Raw genomic sequence first — 21477 nt, 5'->3', positions numbered from 1 at the left:
CACTCGACAAGCAGGAAGTGCAAGGACTCTGCTACTTATGCCTGAGCCCCTCGTTGAAACCTTCGTCCTGTCGGAGTGTTAGCTTTGTCCGATACCGGAGCGTATTGCTGAACCGAAGCAGTCTGCTACTGGCGCTGCTTCCTTCGAATCGGAATCGCTGAATATTCCCGTTAGCCGAATGTCCAACGTGGAAGAAGGCAAACCGATTGCAGCAACACCACCCGCCGTAGCTGACATTTTAGCCTTTAATCCAAGTCCCTGCCATTGACATAGCGACAGACGAGTGCGGCGCAGGTTGGACCATCGGTTGACTCGGTGCCGGACAGGACGAAACAGCTGCAACAGGAGCGGACCTAGATGGGGTGTAAAGGTCATCAATTGCCATAGATCACCAAAATGCTCTGCGACTAACATTGTGAACAAAACAAACCAAACGAAATTGATCGCAACAACGATAAAATAATCTAAATCCTACCCAAACATTTGAAAATGAGAAAAAGGCAAAAGAAGTTTTGGTCGAATTCATTATAATTCTATTTAAAAATGGAATACTGTTTTATTTAGTTTGATTGCGCATATTGTTTACATCAGACACACCCCTTAATTCATTTACTACGTATTTGTATTTGTATTTGTATTTGTATAAAAAGTCCAACTGACAATTTGTCTAAATGAACTAAACTAAACTAAGTTAAACTAAACACAATTAAACTAGTGACAATACACGACGACGAAACTGCGAAGAATTCACGACGAAGTCGAAAATTTCAGCAAACTCGTTGAAGCGACGACTCATTGCTAAAACCGGACTATTGGCAGCGTAGTTAGTGCTGCGCATTTCAGAATGCAGCAGGGCTCGTGGGCGAAGAGAACGGGTAGGCGCGTAGAGGCTGATTTGCGCTAGTAGCTCCGGATCATCATATTCAGCCAGCAGAATCTTTGACACGAAAGTAGCCTGCGCTGCATGTCTCCGATGCGTTAAAGTATTAAGTCCTAGAAGACGACAGCGGTCCTCGTACGGTGGCAGGTTTAACGGATCGTTCCACGGCAATCCACGTAACGCATATCGTATGAATTTACGCTGGACTGCTTCGATCCTAAGGCTCCACGTTGCTTGATAGGGGCACCAAACGACGTTTGCAAATTCCAACTGCGGGCGCACCAATGAGCAATAAAGAGCCTTGAAACACAGAGGATCCCGAAATTCACTGGAAATTTTGAAAATAAATCCCAGTAATCGATTGGCTTTGTCGATGGACGCAGAGACGTGATGAGTATACGTTAGCCTTTCATCAAGAATGACTCCTAGATCCTTCACGTGGTCAACGCGTTGCAGCTGAGTTCCTGCGATGTTATAGTTGAAGGTAAGCATATTTCTCGTTCGAAAATAGCTGATGACAAAACATTTTGCAACACTAAGGACCATCATGTTTCTTACACACCAGCTATAGAAGGTGTCGATAAGATGCTGTAGCTCACGGCAATCGGCTTCATTTCGTATAACAAGAAAAAATTTTAAGTCGTCGGCAAAAAACAACTTTCCTCCACGCCTTAGAACGAAAACTGCATCATTCACGAACAGTGAAAAAAGCAGTGGACCCAGCGTACTACCTTGAGGAACTCCGGAAGTGTTGATAAAGGATTCTGAAACAATATCGCCAATTTCAACAACGACTTCACGGTGTACAAGGTAGGATCGAAGCCAATGGCAGAATCTAGTAGAACACCCTAGCTTATCAAGCTTTGTTATCAGTATCTCATGATTAACTCTATCAAAAGCTGCTTTTAGATCAGTGTAGATAGTATCCACCTGCAATTTCTTAGACAATTGATACGTGCAAAATGACGTGAAGCAGACGAGATTCGTCTCGACGTATTTCACTGCCTTTATAATCCTTTTGGAATCAGTTACAATAATCCTTTATAATCATTTTATAATAAGTATATTGCTAGTTAGGACTTTTATATCAGCCGGGCTCTTTTATAATTTGTTATAAAATTATTATCAAAATTCTTCATAATCCATTGTTGCGTTATGTTTATGTACATGGCCAGATAGATAGTTTTTAACTGGGACAGAACGTGTGGATACGAAAAAACCTAATGTCAATTGTAGCCAGGGGGAGCTGTCAAATGCAGCCAAAGGGAACCGTCAAATGCAGTCAGGGGGGACTGTCAAATGTAGCCAGTCCATTTAAAATATGTGAGGAAGAAAGAGTGGCTATGCAAGACAAGAGATAAAATGAACAGAAAAAGAAAACATCTATCCACAGGTTCTGTCCCAGGATTTTAATAGAGAGCATCAAAATTCGATTTGTTTGCATTTGGCAGAAGGCCTTTTTCAAATGTTTGGCTAGAAATTCCTTGCTGCTTCAATGAATCATGTACAAGAAAAGTAAAAATGTTAAATTTAACGGAACAATGTATGATGCCGACATCAATTAAAAAATACAGCTGAGCGACCTTGTTGGGAAAGTGTTAACATTTGGCAGCGAACCAAACCAAGTTTCTCATACTATGATCGAATCAACAAAAATTCCAAGATCATGTAAACAATCTCTTTGAACTGTCAAAAAAGTGAGGTTAAACATTACCATGCAACGTTCTCCACCGAGAGGTTCACTTAAGTTTGTTTACATAACCAATGAACTTTGTACCGCGACTCACCACTTCATTTGCCGCGTTGCCAGGAAGCCAAGCAAAAATATACAAAACAGTGCTGCCCAAACACATATTTTGAGTCCCACCATTCTTGCAATGGTGAAAAAAATACTCAACATTCTTGCATTTTTCAAATTTAAAAAAATCATTAAAAAATCACGATAGCTCTATAAAGTCTCATTTCAGCGGAAATATTCTTAAAAATGTGTAGTCTTTTGAATAAAAATAAGAAAAAAGGGGGTTAGGTCGGACGAGAAGGGTCTATTGCATGCAGAAACCTAATGTCGACTAGCCTGAGACGGCAAGTTGGAATGCGGTTCACTCAGCGTAAGAGAATTATTTTCAAACAATTGATCAATAGTTGTCGTCAACGCTATTAGATTGATAGTTTGGTGTGAATATATTTGGTCAAGAGTTTCAGGCTCTGTTATAGCACTGAGGCCATATTGCGGTTAGTACGGATGCTGAAAACGATTTTTTTTTCTTCGACATCATTTCATTTCTGTTCTGTTCTGTATCCAAATAACTCTTGTAGCAGATGCATTTGATATCGTTTGTGTATCGATAAAGTTTTTAAAAATGTTTCTTTTAACCTTAGCTTTTAACAAAAATTTGACAGGACAGTGTTCACTCAGTTTGTTTCAAGTCGAAAATGAATGCAGTATCCTGATTCACCACTTCATTTGCAGTGTTGTCGATAACACAGCCGAAAATTTGCAAAACAGTGCAGCCGAAACAGATATTTCGATTCTCACCATTCTTGATTTGGTGAAAAAAACATTCAACATTCTTGCATTTTTCTATTTTATAAAAATCATAAAAAAAATTAGGGAAGGTTCTTAAAATCTTGTTTTAGCAGAAATGTTCTTAAAAATGTGATATCTATCGAAAGAAATTTTAAAAAGTGGGGGTTAGGTCTGACGAGAAAGGTCTATTAGGGGTTGATTGCTTCTTTCAAACCTGAACAAATCCTTGGATTCGGAAGCACACCGAATACAGCTCATTTACAAACAATTTGTTACCTTGGCTTTCTTGCTCCATCAAGGTATTCCAATGGCACTCGAAGAATTGAGGAAAAATTGTCAAAAGGTTCTCGATGATTTTTTGGATTACATTAGTAAAAATTGTATTTTCGGTAGGAAGGAAGTTTCTCGATGACCGCTCTTTCCCCCCCCCCCCCCGCTTCGTGATCACTTTTCGAAAATGTATCGAAAAATATTTCTAGGACCACCAATAATGTGGAAGGCTGGCACAATAAATGGAACGGTTTATTAAGCCCTGGAAATCCTACATTCTATGGTGTTTTGAAGCAGTTGCAGTTTGAAGAGAAAAGCCCTAGTACGGATGTTTTACGTACACTACAAGCGGTAACAACAGCTAAAAAGTCTAAAAAGAACTCGCGAAAGGACCTAAAACTGGAAACCCTAGTTAAGTTATACGAACCAGGTGATTGGATTAACTATTTGACTGGTATAGCTTTAGTGTTAATTTCTTCATAGCATCAATTGTTATAAAATTTGTATTTCAGCTTAATAAATTATATTTTTTGATTGACATTTCAATGTTTTTTCGGGTATATGGAATTCTGGCGAATGGCTTTCGGGTTTATGTTGCAATCGGGCGAATGTCTTTCGGGTGTTCGTGGCATTCGGGTGAATGACATTCGGGTTTATGGGACATTCGGGAAAATGTCATTCTGGTAAATGGCTTTCGGGCGAATACCATTCGGGCGAATGTGATAGAATCCTGGCAAGCATCTATGATAATGATAACTGATTCCGTGCTTCGTCTTCAAAGTTACTTTCTTGATAGAAGTTATGAATTTATTTTGCTTGGACGCTTCACTCAAGATTGTGTGGAGAATATATTTTCTCAGATAGGATCCAAGCAAAAATGTCTGCGTGCTATTCAAGCTAAAGCTGTGCTTAAACTATTAACTTTAGAACAATTTATGGATGAAATACAGAATTCATCATATGAAAATGATCCTAAAGACTGGTTGCTAAATTTTTGTAGTAAGTTGAAACCTGCAGGTGATCGAAAATCCCACAAACTCGAGCAAAACCTATCGAAAAATGATCAAATTTCAGACGACCAAATTAACGAAACCCTAAATCATGTAAGTTTTGACGACTCGGATAGCCTCCAAGACTACAAATTTGAATCAAATATACAAGCGTCAGAAGAAAATGCAATATTATACATTACCGGTGCAATACTATCAAGCATCGTTAGATATTCAACAACATGTAACGATTGTCTGAAAAGTTGCATCAAGCACGATTCAGATCACATTGATTATGACTTATCGTTGTCCACAAAACTAAAGGACTTCAATGGACATGCGCAGATTTACGTCATCATAGAAACCTACAATTTCTTCGTAAAACTTGAACAAATATTTAAACAAAACATAAATGAACGAAAATCTTCTAAAAAAGATGTTTCAGATAAAAAAAATGTTTCAGCAACCTTCTTAGAAAGTTATTGTTAGTTGAAGGAAAGCATATTCTCCATGTCACGGATTGCGCCAAAAAATAATCAAACGATACTTATAATGGAAGAAAACCTTTGAAACATTAAACGATACTTACTATTCAGGCTACGTTCATGTGAAAGCAAAAAAATCGAGAAAACAGATATGACAGTAAGTCGATGTCATGATACCATAATTCTAACAATATAAATAAAGTTGATAACCTTGACATAATTTAAATTCTCTGCACTTGAATACAAAAATCATCTCGAATACTCCTTTGCTGATAACAATACTCCCCTTTGATCGTATCAAAACATACCAGATTGGATTCGCTTTTGACATTTCGTTTGGATTCAAAATGGAGTATTGATATAAACGCATACCCAGTTAAGCTCAGCCGGAAATGAACCGGAATCCTGGCTGGTTCCAGTTTGTATTCCGGCTTCAGTGACACAACCGATTATAGTTCCCACTGAGACGTCCAAAAAACTGTTTCAAAATCGTTCAACACGGGTCCAACAATGCACGTTTGTTGAACGATTATTTGGACGTTGTCCAAATTGGTCCAACGAACGTCCTTCATTGGACGATTTTGAAACCAACCGTTCTTAGAGGGTTATAGAAGAGTTCTATGCAAACCCAGTAAAGTTCAGCCGGAAATGAACTGGAATTCCGGCTGGTTCCAGTTCGTATTCTGGCTCCAGTGACACAACCGATTCTAACTAGAATCGGTTGTGTCACTGGGGCCGGAATACAAACTGGAACCAGCCGGAAATCCAGTTCATTTCCGGCTGAGTTTAACTGGGAATCATTTCACACACCCCACACTGAAAATCAAAGTTACCTATTTTTTGGGTTAAATTTGCTCACTGCGAAGTTTATACATACATGGACAACCTAAAATTAGGTAGAAATTTGAACATGGCGATTACCCATAATTTGAGTTGGTCGCTGTGAACTTCGTGTTGGGTAGGAATTGAATAATGACGTCTACTCAAATTCAAGTTCATCGCTTCGTACTTATATTTTGGGTAGCCCATTTCAAACCTTACGGCAATTAAAACATAGTAACACATTTCAAACAAAGTAGTAGGTAATGTTTTTGACAGCCATTGTTATTGTTGTGAATAAAATTGCATGAAGTGGTTCTGGAAAAGAATTGTAATTATAATGCACAATGCAATAATTTCAATTAAAATTAATGATTAATTTATTTCAGCCTAGAAACTTAGGATAAAGCAATTAGCGCCGGATCTAAAACATAAGGCCGTGAGTACTGAAACGTTGTTTATTTTTTGATTGTGGGTTCATGTTGAGTTGCTCATATCATTTAAAGAGCGGCCACCGCATCATTCCGAAATCCGATCGGACCACGAAAGACACATTGAACTCATGATAGGACGTTGATGATTCATATTTTGTGGAAATGTCTGAAATGCATATCGCTAGAGTTAAAATAGAATATAACTACTAGAGGGCAATTGCAGCGGCTAGCGGTGATTAAATATTTTCTCGCTTTTACATATGATGGGCCCATTAGATTGGCTGGATGTTGTTGGCTCGAATCAAAACTTGTCGAAAGTAAACAAAGTTCATTTCATATCATCAACCAGGCGCCCAGATGGTGAAGTCGTTAGAATTCAACAGGGTGCTGGAGCGCTGCCAGAAAACTTTTATTTCCAGATTAAATTTTACCATAGATAACAGACGTTTAGGCTCGATTTGAATCGTGTGTAAATACCCGCTGCTGAAATTCCGAATAAATCAGACATCTGAAACATGTTTGGCAAACGTTTGCAGATGGCGCAGTGATCCCTACAATGCAGTTAGAGTGCAGCTGTCAAACACGTGTAGCAAACAGTTGCGCAGATGGCAATAGTGAAACACGGATTTTCAACGTATATCAATTTGAAAGTTTACACAGGTTTTTGAAAAAAATTTGTTCTAGCCTAAACGTCTGTTATCTGTGATTTTACTAAACATCCCAGTTAAGCTCTGCCGGAATGCTAGCTGGTTCTAATTCGTATTCCGGCTCCGGTGACACAACCGATTCTAGTTAGAATGTTTATGGGGTACCATTTCGATGCGGCTTAGCCGCATAACCGAAGCCTAAGAAGCGAAGCGGCGCAAAGCCGCTGAGGATCCGCCGGACGAGGTGGCCACCGACCCGCCGTCGGAAGCAAGCGAACCTGTGATCCACTCGTTTGCCCGGCTTACTCAAACATAGGGGCTATCCCCGGACAGCACGCGCAAAAGCGATGTGGCGTAGCCACACTGGGTGGTGTACACAAAATAAAATTAGCAACGCTAGCTAAATGTAAACACAAATGAACACTCCGAATGAACCTGTCGTCAATTGACATTTCGACGAGTTTTGATTCGAGCCAATAATATGGGACCATTAGATTGACATTTGTTGCCCCTGACACACGCAGGTTAAAGTAATGAGTAACAATAGCAGCTACAAAGTGATACAGTTTGGCAATTATATACTGAATGTTCCAGGCTAGCAAATGCCTGGGCAATGCGCAATATAGACCCGGTGGTTAGTCACAGTGGTCCTTAGCCTCTTGCCCAGGAACTCCTATCTCTACCTCCCCGTGGAGCCGGCTGGGATACGAGTAGCCATAGGAATGTTCGGGTAGCCAACTCGTTGGGACTATGGTCGTATGCTGACAGGGAAGGGGGGCCGTGTAGTGGCCGGCATACAATAGCGCTACGGATCTCCCGTTCCGGTGATATGGGCCCACCAAACGGGATAACCCCAATTCCAAGGCGTGAGGCGATCCGTGCCGAGGGATGAATGATCGGGGAGTGAAAAAGATGCCCGATCGTTAACGGAGCCTGTGGGGTACCTGGGCACCCCCCACAGTAAGTGTCTCTTACCACGTTAATGCGGAGCTCTGGCGTGGCGGACCTATTTTCTCGCGCAACTCGTGGGATTGAATATGAGTCTTTCTAGAAATAATAATAAAAAAGTATGCAATGAGGAGGAAACGATTACGGCGTTGAACCCCTTTGCCAAAGGGGGTCTGGCGAGGTCTCCCCCGACAGGGGCTGACAATGGAGCGAAGGTGGCTGTAAACGACAGCACCGAAGGAGAAATGGTTGTGGTGGGAGATAATACTACCAGCACGCTTGGCGGACCACTACCCGCGATGCAGAAAGTGGTCAAGCAGCTGGATAGTATTATCGAATTCACAAGCGGGAAAAAAACATCAGCAAGGACCTTAAACAGAACCTTCTGGTGCTTCGCCAGGCTGTTCGAGTCGCAAGACAAGAACAAGTAACCTACATGGAGAGGTGGCCGGAAAGAGAGAAGGCCGATTGCGGTATCCAAACCGAGGCCTTCTCCTTCCACGGCGGAGCGACGATGGCGCAGGAGGCGATAGACTTCGCTTTATCGGCCACCAAACGCTTGATGGAGGGTGAGACTGCGAAGCGGCCTAGGCCTAGTGCAGGCGCGCGGAGCAACGCCAAACGTCGTGCAACCAATAAGGCCAAACGTCGTTTGGAAGGCGCGGATCCGGATGCGAAGGATCTCGCAGGGCGGCGACCCGAGAAGGCGACTTCTCAGCCTAAAAAAGCGAAAGTCGCCAATCGGGCGCAAAATTTGGAGCGACCTGGCACCAGTCAGCCGGCGCCATCGACAGAAGATGATGAATGGCAGGTGGTCAGTAGGAAGCGGAGAACCGCGAAGAAGAAGGCGAGGGGCAGAGGACCCGAGCAAATACTCATTGGTTCAAACACCACATAGCCCCTTGAAAAGACCTTAAATATGGTCTGTGACAAAATTCACAACCATCAAGATACCATAAAATGGGCTCAATAACCCATAAATACACCAACATATGATATTTTATATGGGATCTACCGGACCATGGTGATGGTATTTTCATGGTTTGAACCCATTTCAAACACCCATGCCAAACCCCATGACCATGGGGGTATTATAGGCTTTTCGTTTGCTCGGGGAGAGACCCTGCTGGTGAAAACCAACGGGGGTAGCTACGCGGAGGACCTACAATCGATGCGGGCGGCCGAAAGCCTCTCGAATTTAGGACAGGATGTGCGAAGCGTCGATGGCGAAATGATCTTGGTGCTGAAGCGTGGTGCACAATCCAGCGGAGTAACGTATAGGAGGTTGGCCCAAGAGGTCTTGGGAAACGGCGCTCAAGTGAGATCGTTGGGAGCGGAAGTGACTCTCCAGTGTAAGCAACTGGACGAGATCACAAACGCAGAGGACGTCGTCTCGGCTGTTAAGCAGCAGTGCGGTGTTGAGATCGATCAGAACGTAATAGGGAGCGGATTCTTGGCACACAGGTAGCTTACTTCAAGCTACCGGTCGCGGAAGCCAAAAAAGTAACCGATAAAGGGAAGTTAAAGATCGGATGGTCAGTATGCCCAGTTAGCATATCCCAGCCGCCTTCAGTGGACCGGTGTTTTAAATGTCTGGAGCCAGGCCACAAGTCATACGACTGTAAGGGCCCAGACAGGAGCAAGTTGTGTCGTCGCTGCGGCGAGGAGGGACACAAGGCGCTGAAATGCGAGAAGGCACCCAAGTGTCTCATCTGCGCTAGTAAGAAGCAGGGCCGCAACCATGTTATGGGCGGACCTGCGTGTCCCTTCGGAGAGGCGGGAAAGAGGAAGCAATGGCAAACGTCACACAGCTGAATCTTAACCACTGCGCACCTGCTCAGCAGCTGCTGTGGCAGTTGGGGACATATGTCGCCATCCTATCCGACCCGTAAAACATCCCTGCCGATAACGGCAACTGGGTGGCGGACGGGTCTAGGATGGCGGCAATCTGTACAACGGGACGGTTCCCGGTTCAGGAGGTAGTACAGTCCTCTGCGGAGGGTGTCGCGATTGCCAAGATCAATGGTGTGTTCTATTGTAGCTGCTATGCCCCACCTATGTGGCCAATAGAACAGTTCAACCAGATGATCGATAGGCTTTCGTCTGACATGGTAGGTCGGAAGCCGTTTGTCATAGCGGGTGACTTCAATGCTTGGGCAGTGGAGTGGGGCAGCCGCTGTACAAATAATAGTGGCCAAGCGCTTGCGAAACTCGACGCAGTGCTAGTCAATTATGGTTCCGCTAGCACTTTCCGTAGGAATGGGGTCGAGTCGTGGATTGACGTAACGTTTGCCAGTCCGAGTCTGGTTCCAGACATGGACTGGAGGGTAGATGAGGGCTACACCTATAGTGAATACCTAGCAATACGCTTCAGGATCAACTATGGTGTGCAGCATGGTGACATTTTTCTTGTTGCTAATTATTATAACGTGTTATAACTCTGTAGTGTAAACATTGTATAATTAAACTAATTCTGTAGCGTTTTATGTTATATATGTGGTAATAGGACTGACATAATTATATCTTCAGTACAGTGGTTTGTTTCATAATTTAAAACAGATTTATTTTAAAATTTAAATTAGTATATCCAACCGTTCTATTTGTTGTATACTTTAAAACGCGATTAGAACTGTGTTTTAACTACGTAGGGCAGGACTGGATAAACTGGGAAAACAATTTTAAGTCCAGTAACGCTTAAGACATGGCTTGAATTTTAATCGAAAAAGAACACCCGCTTAAACTACTGCTTGGACGGTAAGTTCTGTTTTAAAATTTTCCGTTGTGTGCAGTACGAAACAAAAGTGTTTGAAATTAGAAAAAACAAAAAGTTCTCCTGGGAATGTGATTGTTTCCGATGCAATTACACTCAAGTTCTTTTTACGCAGGGAATACAGGCCGCGTAAATGAAAACCACGTTAATTTCAAAAAACGCGTAAATGAAAACCACGTAAATTTCAAAATCCGCGTAAAAAATACCGCGCAAAAAAAAACGCGTAAAAAACCTGAGTGTACTCTCCTATATAAAATATTACGCTGCTGAACAGTGCAATAACTACAGAAGCACGTTGTCAGATGCCTTACTGATAAAAAAACATATAACCGAAATATGAAACATATGAAAACCAATAGGCTCTTCACCCTACGCAGCTACAAAGCGCCGTAAACATGGATTAACAAGTTACAACGCACACATAAAAATAAATATATTTTTTTCAAACGCAACACTCTTAAGCAGCACACACCGTATTTAAGGTTGCACAGAGAAAGCGCAAAATTCGCAAACGAAAAAAGCAGTTTTTTTCCACACCGTATGTCAGATCTTCATAAAAATCAATCAGCAGTACTGTAACAACATTCTACATACGCTGATTGATTTTTATGAAGATCTGACATACGGTGTGGAAAAAAACTGCTTTTTTCGTTTGCGAATTTTGCGCTTTCTCTGTGCAACCTTAATTAAATCCAAACCACCCCACCCACCCACTTTGCGAATCATTCTGTGACACCGTGCTGGTACCCGAAAAATCCGCACAGGGCCACCGCTGCAGAAAATGCATAGCGTCTATCGCTTATTGTAGTGCCCAGACGCTGCAGCCATGATCTTCGTTTCGTTTTTTTTTTTTTTTTATTTACGTGACTTTAAAAATTTTCATTCGTCACGTCAAGTTCAAATAATGTTTACATTTCATTGTACATAACATCTAAAAAACTAAATTCTATCAAGTAGTGATAATTCTTTTAGAAATTTTATTAATTTTTCTTCATTTTCTGGGTGCAGTATTTCTCCTAGAGTCATGTTTCCGAATTGTTGATCTCGGCTTTGTTGGTACCGTTGACAGTCGAGGAGAAGGTGTCTCACGGTGAGGTCCTCTCCGCAGCACTGTGGTTTCTCTTCTTTTTCGATGATGTAGCTGTGCGTCAGTTTCGTGTGTCCAATACGTAATCGGGTAATTGCAGTCTGCTCCGAAGTATCAGTCACGTCCTTCCAGGGTAGGGTCGTCGACTTTATACTTCTTGTGAAGGTGTTGCAATTTTTCCATTCCATTTCCCAGGCTTGTCGGAGTTTAGAATGGATAGACTTAACAAAATCCTTGGCCGGGACTGGGATAGCGGTGCATTCATTTGTTCGTCCTTGGCCAGCTAGGAAATCGGCTCTTTCGTTCCCTGGTATGCCGGAGTGACTTGGCACCCAGCAGAACGTGACTTTCTTTTTAGTGGAAGCATCTTCAACCGCCTGTATCCACGGATGTCGCGATTTTCCATGGTCGATCGCCTGTATGCAGCTTGCCGAATCGCTAAAGATGACTGTATGTCCTGAGGTCGGGGCATTTTCGGTGGCTATCAATAGTGCCAATGCCTCGGCTGAAAATATGGTACAACAGTCTGGTATTCGCATGGAGATGTCGATGCTATCGCTGTAAACTCCCAGTCCAACACTGTCTTTGTCCAGGGAGCCGTCGGTGAAAAACTGAACTGATGTCGAATATTGCTTCGCTTGTGTCTCCCTAAAGATGGCTTGTATTTTGGTTGGGGCTTCGTGAGCTCGGAGTTGGTTTTTAATGCTCCAGTCGATTGCGGGTTCAACCGCGTCCCATGCTTGGTCGCTAACTCGTTTAAGAGAACTGATAATGGGTATTTGAAAAAATGTCAATCGCTTCAACCATTCCGATGCTCGCCTGACCATTGGGCAGATCATTTCCTCCTCAACGGGCCGTTTTTCCAGCCAGCTACACGCTTTGCTGACAAGTCGACCGGTCATGAGGTGTTCAAACGGAAGCTGTCCGCTTTCGGTGAGCAGCGAGAGGATGTTGCTGGTTCTAAGTGCTCTTGAGATGGTTCTAATGGCGGTATGGTAAACAGGTTGAAGCCGTTTTATTACTTTCTCTCCACCTCGACTGTAAAGTCCAAAACCATGGGAGATTTTGGCTATTAGAAGGCTGTTGCAGATACTGAACAATGTTTGGCGGCTACCGCCGGCGTATCTTCTACTAATTGCTTTAATTATCCGCAGTTGGCTTTGGCAATCTTTGACTAGAATCTCTGCGTGTCTCATGAATTTCAATTTGGAATCAACTTGAACTCCTAGAATTCTTGCGCTACCAACTTTTTCAATGGTGCCATCCTCGGTTTTTAAGTCTGGCACATTTCTGTGTCTACTGCCGTTGCATATGTGGAGCAACTTAGATTTTGTGGTCGAGAACTGCAGCCCTTGTTGTTCCGCCCAGGTCAGCACATTATTAAGCGCAGCTTGCGCTTTTAGTCGAACGGCTCGAGCAAAACTTCCTATAGCGATGAGGATCAAGTCATCAGCGTATAGCAAAATTTCAATGTCTTCCGGGATGTGTTTGCAGATGGAGCTGATTGCAACGTTGAATAGCGTTGGAGAGATCACTGAACCTTGTGGTATTCCGTTTTCTAGTGGTCGTCGATCCGAAAGGGCACCATCAACAAATACTCTGAAGCTTCTCTCGTCCAGGAAATTGTGAACGTATCTTAACATTCTGCTCCCAACGTTCCATTCGTTGAGTGTAGTGATGATCGGGTGTCTCCAGGTTCTGTCGAACGCTTTTGACAGATCAAGCATTATTACGTCCGCATGCATGCCGGATTTCAGTGTGTCTTCAAGTACTGTTTCCAATTGGGCTAGATGGCTGTCCACGCCTGTGCCTGGACGAAAGGCAAACTGCCGGTTTCCAATTCGGTTGTTTGATTCGATTTCATGGATCAATCGCCGATTGATCATACGTTCAAGGATTTTCCCAACACAGCTTGTTAGTGATATAGGCCTGTATTCGTCCGCTTCGGTTCCTTCTTTTCCGGGTTTCTTGATTGGTATTACTGTTGCTTCCTTCCACTCAGCCGGGACGACACCGCTACTCCAGACGCCATTGTAGATGTCAAGTAGAATCAGTTTCGCCCGAGGGGGAAGATGATTCAAAAGCGGATAGCCTATTCGATCGGGGCCTTCTGATAGTCCTGCAGCCTTGTTGAGTGCCCAATTTAATTCGCTGAAGCTGAAGTTAGCATCTAACGGCGAGGGTGCTACATCAAAGTCGGGTATATCACAATCGTCTGAACTCTCGATCGAAGCAGATCGTTATCTTGTCCTGTGCATAGAGTGGATCAATATAAATATATACATTGTGAAGGCCAGTCATTGTTTGCGGCAGGCTTTGTTCGCCGGTGCCTAGGTTGGTGAAGTGAATAGTTCAATAACCGGACAAGCCGCTATATAAGCTAAGTATCTTTTTTTTTCTCATTTCCCTTTCCCCCGATCTGTCGCTACTTCTTAGATCCCTTTCCCCTGAATATAAGTTTCATCTCTCGTTTACACCACGTGCTATCCTCGTGCCTAAATGGCCGAGGGCGAAGTAACATTGGATGGGAATGATATTCCCATGGATATACCGGATAAACCCGAAATTACTCCCTCCCCTGATTCCCCCAGTCCTCCTCGTATTAAAACATACCCACCCAGTTCAACTGGGCCCTGGGTGGTCTATTTCCGGCCCATTACGAAATCGCTTAATATTTTAGAGATCTCACGGGAGCTGACTGCTAACTACCCGGCCGTCCAGTAGCTCAGATAACACGTGTTAGAGCTAATAAGATACGCATATTAGTGAATGACCTCGACCAGGCAAACCAGATTGCTCGCAGCGAGCGCTTTACAAAGCAATTGTAAACCTTGTTTGGCAGTGGAGATCGACGGGGTCGTTGCCGAACCGGGTTTGAAGTGCGAAGACGTGTTGAAGTATGGAGTTGGTTGCTTTAAGGACCCCTCACTTGAACATGTGAAGATTCTGGAATGCAAGCAATTGTATTCAGCAAAAACTGAGAATAATAAGACAACTTATTCATTGTCAGACTCGATTCGGGTGACTTTCTCCGGGTCTTCCCTGCCCAACTATGTCCTCCTGGATAAGGTTCGTCTACCGGTTCGCCTGTTTGTACCGCGGGTAATGAACTGCAGCAATTGCAAGCAGCTGGGCCACACAGCCACCTATTGTGGCAATAAGAAAAGGTGCGGCAAATGCGAGGGAGAACATGAGGATGACGCCTGCAGTGGAGAAACTGAGAAGTGTATTTACTGCGGGGGCCTTCCGCATGATCTTAAATCATGCCCCGCGTACAAACAGCGCGGGGATAAAATTAAGCGCTCCCTTAAGGAACGCTCGAAGCGCTCTTATGCAGAAATTCTTAAGAATGCTTCGCCATCTGTCCCTTCCGAAAATTCCTTTGCTCTTTTGGCTGACGTTGAGCAAGAATCTGACGACCCACAAGAGGGAACATCTTTGGTTAACCCAGGGGAGTCCAGGAAGAGGAAAAATCAAGCTTCCCCTAGATTGCCTCGTAAGGGTGCCAAGGTGTCGTCCACTCAGAGTGCGCCAACTACAATCAATAAATCCAACGGAAGTGATGCACTAAAGCCGAAGCAATTTGCTCCAGGACTTGGAAACTTTAATTCTAACAAGGAGTATCCACCACTTCCAGGGACACCAAAAACCCCAAGTGTTCCCTTTTTTCAAACAAATACTCAGTCCAGTAGCGGACTAATGAAATTTTCTGACATAGTGGACTTAATTTTCACAGCTTTCAATGTTATTGATCCTCTTAAAAGCATTCTGATACATTTTCTCCCTATGGTGCAAACATTTTTGAAACAGTTGACTGCTAAATGGCCCCTCCTTGCAGCGATCGTATCCTTCGATGGCTAAGTCATCAAACGAGGTCACTGATTCGATCACTGTCCTACAGTGGAATTGCAGAAGTATCCTCCCGAAAATCGATTCCTTCAAATTCTTACTAAACGGTTTAAAATGTGATGTTTTCGCATTATGTGAAACTTGGTTAACTTCCGATATAAATCTCAACTTCCACGACTTTAATATAATCCGTCAGGATCGAGAAAACCCTTATGGAGGAGTACTTTTGGGGATCAAAAAGTGCTATTCTTTCAACCGAATTAACCTCCCTTCGACACCAGGCATTGAAATTGTCGCTTGTCAAGTTCTAATCAAAGGTAAAGACCTTTGCATTGCTTCTATCTACATTCCTCTTAGAGCCTCGGTAGGGCACCGAACGCTTTGTAATATCACGGAATCCTTACCGGCACCGCGGCTAGTTCTGGGAGACTTTAACTCGCACGGTACGGTATGGGGCTGTTTTCTTCATGATGATAATAGATCAACATTAATCCAAGATCTTTGCGACAATTTCAACATGACCATCTTAAACACGGGAGAAATGACGCGGATTCCTACACCACCAGCACGCGCAAGCGCGTTGGATTTATCGCTATGCTCGACATCGCTACAGTTAGATTGCAGGTGGAAGGTGATCCCTGATCCCCACGGTAGCGATCATTTGCCTATCGTGATTTCAATTGCTAACGGTTCAAGACCATCGGAAACAATCAATGTCTCGTATGACCTCACACGGAACATTGATTGGAAGAGTTACGCGACCGCGATATCCGTTAAAATCGAATCCACTCAAGAACTTCCTCCGGAGGAAGAGTACAGGTTTTTGGCTGGCTTGATTCTCGACAGTGCGAATCAAGCTCAGACTAAACCAGTACCCAGCGCGAATACCCATGGACGGTCTCCCACCCTGTGGTGGGATAAAGAGTGTTCAGAGCTGTACGCGGAAAAGTCCACTGCATATAAGGCCTTCCGGGAAGACGGGTTACCCGCTAGCTATCTAAAGTACGCGTCGTTAGAAAGGCGAATGAAGAGTCTAATGAAAGCCAAAAAACGCAGTTATTGGCGCCGGTTCGTCGACGGGTTAACGAGAGAAACAGCGATGACCACTCTTTGGGGTACGGCTCGACGTATGCGTAACCGTAATAGTACCAACGAGAATGTGGAATATTCAAACCGTTGGATATTCGCTTTCGCCAAGAAGATCTGTCCGGACTCTGTCCCGGTACAGAAAACGTGCCGCGCCGCGTCTCCTCACGATACCGCGAACGAAACACCGTTTTCGATGGTGGAGTTCTCACTTGCTCTCTTATCATGCACCAATAACGCCCCAGGGTTAGACAGAATCAAATTCAACTTGAAGAATCTGCCTGACACTGCAAAAAGGCGCTTGTTGAATTTATTTAACAAGTTTCTTGAGGGTAACATTGTCCCTCATGACTGGAGGCAAGTGAAGGTCATCGCCATCCAAAAACCAGGAAAACCAGCCTCCGACCACAACTCGTATCGGCCGATTGCAATGCTGTCCTGTATTCGGAAGTTGTTCGAGAAAATGATCTTGTATCGCCTCGACAATTGGGTTGAAGCAAATGGCTTACTGTCAGATACACAATTTGGCTTCCGCAAAGGACGAACGATTGCCTTGCGTTGCTTTCTACAGAAATCCAAATGGCCTATGCTAACAAAGAGCAGATGGCATCAGTCTTCTTGGATATTAAGGGGGCTTTTGACTCAGTTTCTATCAACATTCTGTCAGAGAAGCTGCACCAGCATGGTCTTTCGCCAATTTTAAATAACTTTTTGCTAAACCTGTTGTCTGAAAAGCACATGCACTTTTCGCATGGCGATTTAACAACATTGCGATTTAGCTACATGGGTCTTCCCCAGGGCTCATGTCTAAGTCCCCTGCTCTACAATTTCTACGTGAATGACATTGACGATTGTCTTGCCAATTCATGCACGCTAAGGCAACTTGCAGACGACGGCGTGGTCTCTGTCACAGGGCCCAAAGCTGCCGACTTGCAAGGACCATTACAAAATACCTTGGACAATTTGTCTGCTTGGGCTCTTCAGCTGGGTATTGAGTTCTCCACGGAGAAAACTGAGTTGGTTGTTTTTTCTAGGAAGCGTGAGCCGGCGCAACTCCAGCTTCTATTAATGGGTGTAACGATCAATCAGGTTTTCACATTTAAATATCTCGGGGTATGGTTCGACTCTAAAGGTACCTGGGGATGTCACATTAGGTATCTGAAACAGAAATGCCAACAAAGGATCAATTTTCTCCGAACAATAACTGGAACATGGTGGGGTGCCCACCCAGAAGACCTGATCAGGTTATACCAAACAACGATATTGTCGGTGATGGAGTACGGGTGTTTCAGTTTCCGCTCCGCTGCGAACATACACTTCATCAAACTGGAGAGAATCCAGTATCGTTGCTTGCGCATTGCCTTGGGTTGCATGCACTCGACCCATACGATGAGTCTCGAAGTGCTGGCGGGTGTTCTTCCGCTAAAAAATCGATTTTGGGAACTCTCATATCGATTGCTCATCCGATGCGGCATTCTGAACCCGTTGGTGATTGAAAACTTCGAGAGGCTCGTCGAGCTTAATTCTCAAACCCGATTTATGGCCTTGTACTTCGACTACATGGCACAGAGCATTAACCCTTCTTCATATACTCCCAACCGTGTTCGTTTCCTAGATACTTCTGATTCTACTGTATTCTTCGACACATCCATGAAGGAAGAGATTCGTGGAATCCCGGACCATATACGCCCGCAAGTGATCCCCAATATATTTTATAATAAATTCCGAGAAGTCGACTGTGACAAAATGTTCTACACTGACGGATCAAATCTCGATGGGTCCACTGGCTTCGGTATCTTCAACAATACTATCACCGCTTCATTCAAGCTCAATGATCCCGCTTCAGTGTACGTCGCAGAGTTAGCTGCAATTCAGTACACCCTTGGGATCATCGACACTCTGCCCACAGATCACTACTTCATCATTTCGGACAGCCTCAGCTCCATCGAGGCTCTTCGTGCGATGAAGCCCAAAAAGCAATTCCCATATTTCCTGGGGAAGATACGGGAGTCCTTGTGTACGTTATCTGAAAAATCTTATCAAATTACCTTTGTTTGGGTCCCCTCTCATTGCTCTATTCCGGGCAATGAAAAGGCCGACTCATTAGCAAAGGTGGGCGCATTAAATGGTGACATATATGAAAGACCAATCTGCTTCAACGAATTTTTTAGTATTTGTCGTCAGAGGACACTCAGCAGTTGGCAAACCTCGTGGAGCAATGGTGAACTTGGACGATGGCTACATTCCATTATCCCAAAGGTATCAACGAAGCCTTGGTTCAGGGGGATGGATGTGGGTCGGGATTTTATTCGTGTAATGTCCCGACTTATGTCCAACCACTACACCTTGGATGCGCATTTGCGACGTATTGGGCTTGCGGAGAGTAGTCTGTGCGCTTGTGACGAGGGCTATCACGACATCGAGCACGTTGTCTGGGTATGCGCCGGGTATTTGGACGCCAGGTCTCAGTTAAAGGATTCCCTTCGGGCCCGAGGTAGACCACCCAATGTCCCAGTCCGAGATATGCTGGCAAATCGTGATTTCCCCTATATGTCCCTTATTTATACTTTCATAAAAACGATAAATATCCCAATTTAGCCCCTCTCTTTTTATTTCTCGTTTTAGAAGTTTTCTCCTGCCTTTTGGGACCGATCAGCTCCAGACTGCAACTATGTAACCGCCGTCGCACTTACCACTACGGAAACTGAAGCGAGAGCGACTCGAGGTCCGATGACTTTTGAAGGATTCCCCGCGGGTCCGAAGAATACCATCCGCCAATCCGACCTACTAGACTGAGGCGCTAATTTGTCTCGCTGATCTCCCGTTTGCCCGAAAGTTGCAAGTTTTGCTCTTCTCTCCCGGTCACCATCTACGCTTTCTCTCCGCTGTCCTTGATACAACTGCTTCTACAGCCCCCTCTGAATATCTTGACCAAGCATAAGTCTCCGCTAAAAAAGTTCAAATTTGTATTCTGTATTCCTAGTTTTAAGATAGTTGTAATTTTACCTCTTTGTTAAAACTATTGTCCCCCACCTTGTAAATAGAATTATATCCCTAGTTTTAAAACACCGGTGAATTTTCTCATAAACATTTGTTCCCCCTTTTGTGTACCAAACTATATTGTTAGTTTTAAGATAACTGTAAATATTTCCTAAAAAACTATTACTATTGAATTCCTTGTTTTAAAATTTTTCATAAAAAAAAATCTTTTGCTCCCTCTCTTGTATATAGAATCTTATTTCTAGTCTTATGATAGCTGTAAAATTTTTCTTTAAAAAAAAAATATTTCACCATTGTAACCTCCTAGTTTTAAAATATCCAAAATGTAAAAACAAAAGAATTTGGCACCACCAAGCTAACGCATTTGTGCCTATCAAATAAACGAAATGAATAAAAAAAAAAGTCGGGTATATTTCTCTCCTCTTCGGCTTTCCGTTCCTGAAAAGCTTTTGAATAGCCGCCAGTTGCTGATACTGCTGCAAAGTGGTCGGCTAGTGAATTCGCCATGTCAGCAGGTACATCGGTGAATGTGCCGTCAACTCGCAGATATTTTTTTATTGTTCCGTCTTTTACCGCTTAGAGCATTAATTTTTTCCCAAAGCTTCTTGGAATTTGTGGCCGGGTTGATTTCCTCAACGAATTTCTTCCAGCTAGACTTCTTTGCTTCGTCGATAGCAGTCCTTGCATTTTTTCGTGCTGCCTGGAACTCTTTTAGTGCCTGTTCTTTTTTCGCATCGTTGTCGTCCAATCGCCGTAGTGCCCGAAGTGTTTTCCTTCTGTATTTTATAGCTTTCTTTACATCATCATTCCACCACGGTACAGATTTCGGTCCCGGTCGGCCACTAGTCCGCTGAATCGATTTCTTGGCCGCGTTGAAGATGAGCTGACTGTATTCGTTGACCGTATATTCCTTCGACAGATCAAGATTAAGATTTATCTCTTGCTGGAATTTCTCCCAATTCCCGTCATCGTATCGCCATCGTGGTCTTGCACAAACTGTCGGAGACGAGCGACCAGTGATCAATCTAACAGGGAAGTGATCACTGCCGTGGTTGTCTTCCTCCACTTGCCAGCTGAATCTGTCTGAAATTTGCCAGGATACTATCGAGAGATCAATTGCAGTCGTTATACCATTTGAGAAGTTGATTCTGGTGTTCGTGCCGTCGTTGAGACAAATCAGTCCTTTGTCCCCGAGGAATTTTTCTAGCATTTGTCCCTTCTGATCGGTGTGCTTTGAACCCCATTCGGTGCTAGCAGCGTTGAAGTCTCCTAATAGCACTACAGGTTCGGGTAACTGAAGAATCAGTTCATTGAGTTGTTTTTCGATTTTCTTGGTTGAATACTCGCTTGGGGGTATGTATACACTGGCAACCGTAGTTTTGGAACCAGTGTCTATTTGGACGGCTACCGCCTGCATGTCAGTTTTAAGTTGCAGCCGGTTGTGAGGAATGCCCTTTTTCACTCCAAGAGCAACTCCGTGCTTGATTGTGTTGAATGATCCTTCGATCAGGTGCATATCATATTCTTTGATGGTGGGGGTTGAATTGATTGGTGTCATCGTTTCTTGCAGTGCTAATATACTGGGAGAGTATTGGTTTATTAGCAACTGCAGTTCGGGTAGTCTGCGTCTTAATCCGGCGATGTTCCATTGTAGAGCAAAATTGTTATCGACTAAATTTACTCTAT

The 21477-nt window shown here is 43.6% G+C and overlaps 2 protein-coding genes across 2 annotated transcripts in view; both read right to left on the bottom strand.

Annotated features, from left to right (window-relative positions):
• The window catches only part of LOC131691360 (uncharacterized), a 340109-nt gene that overhangs the window by 279128 nt on the left and 39504 nt on the right, over window positions 1–21477 (bottom strand). The window lies entirely within an intron of this gene.
• Window positions 11709–20298, bottom strand: LOC131687467 (uncharacterized). The gene is made up of 2 exons (XM_058971555.1): window positions 20250–20298; window positions 11709–14041 (listed from the first exon to the last, which is right to left on the bottom strand). The coding sequence occupies exons 1-2, from the start codon at window positions 20296–20298 to the stop codon at window positions 11709–11711; spliced, it is 2382 nt and encodes a 793-aa protein (XP_058827538.1).

Source organism: Topomyia yanbarensis, chromosome 3 (assembly GCF_030247195.1).
Source record: "Topomyia yanbarensis strain Yona2022 chromosome 3, ASM3024719v1, whole genome shotgun sequence".
NCBI lineage: Eukaryota > Metazoa > Arthropoda > Insecta > Diptera > Culicidae > Topomyia > Topomyia yanbarensis.
Note: the sequence above shows the minus strand (reverse complement) of the source record. Positions and strands in the feature narration are given on the sequence as shown.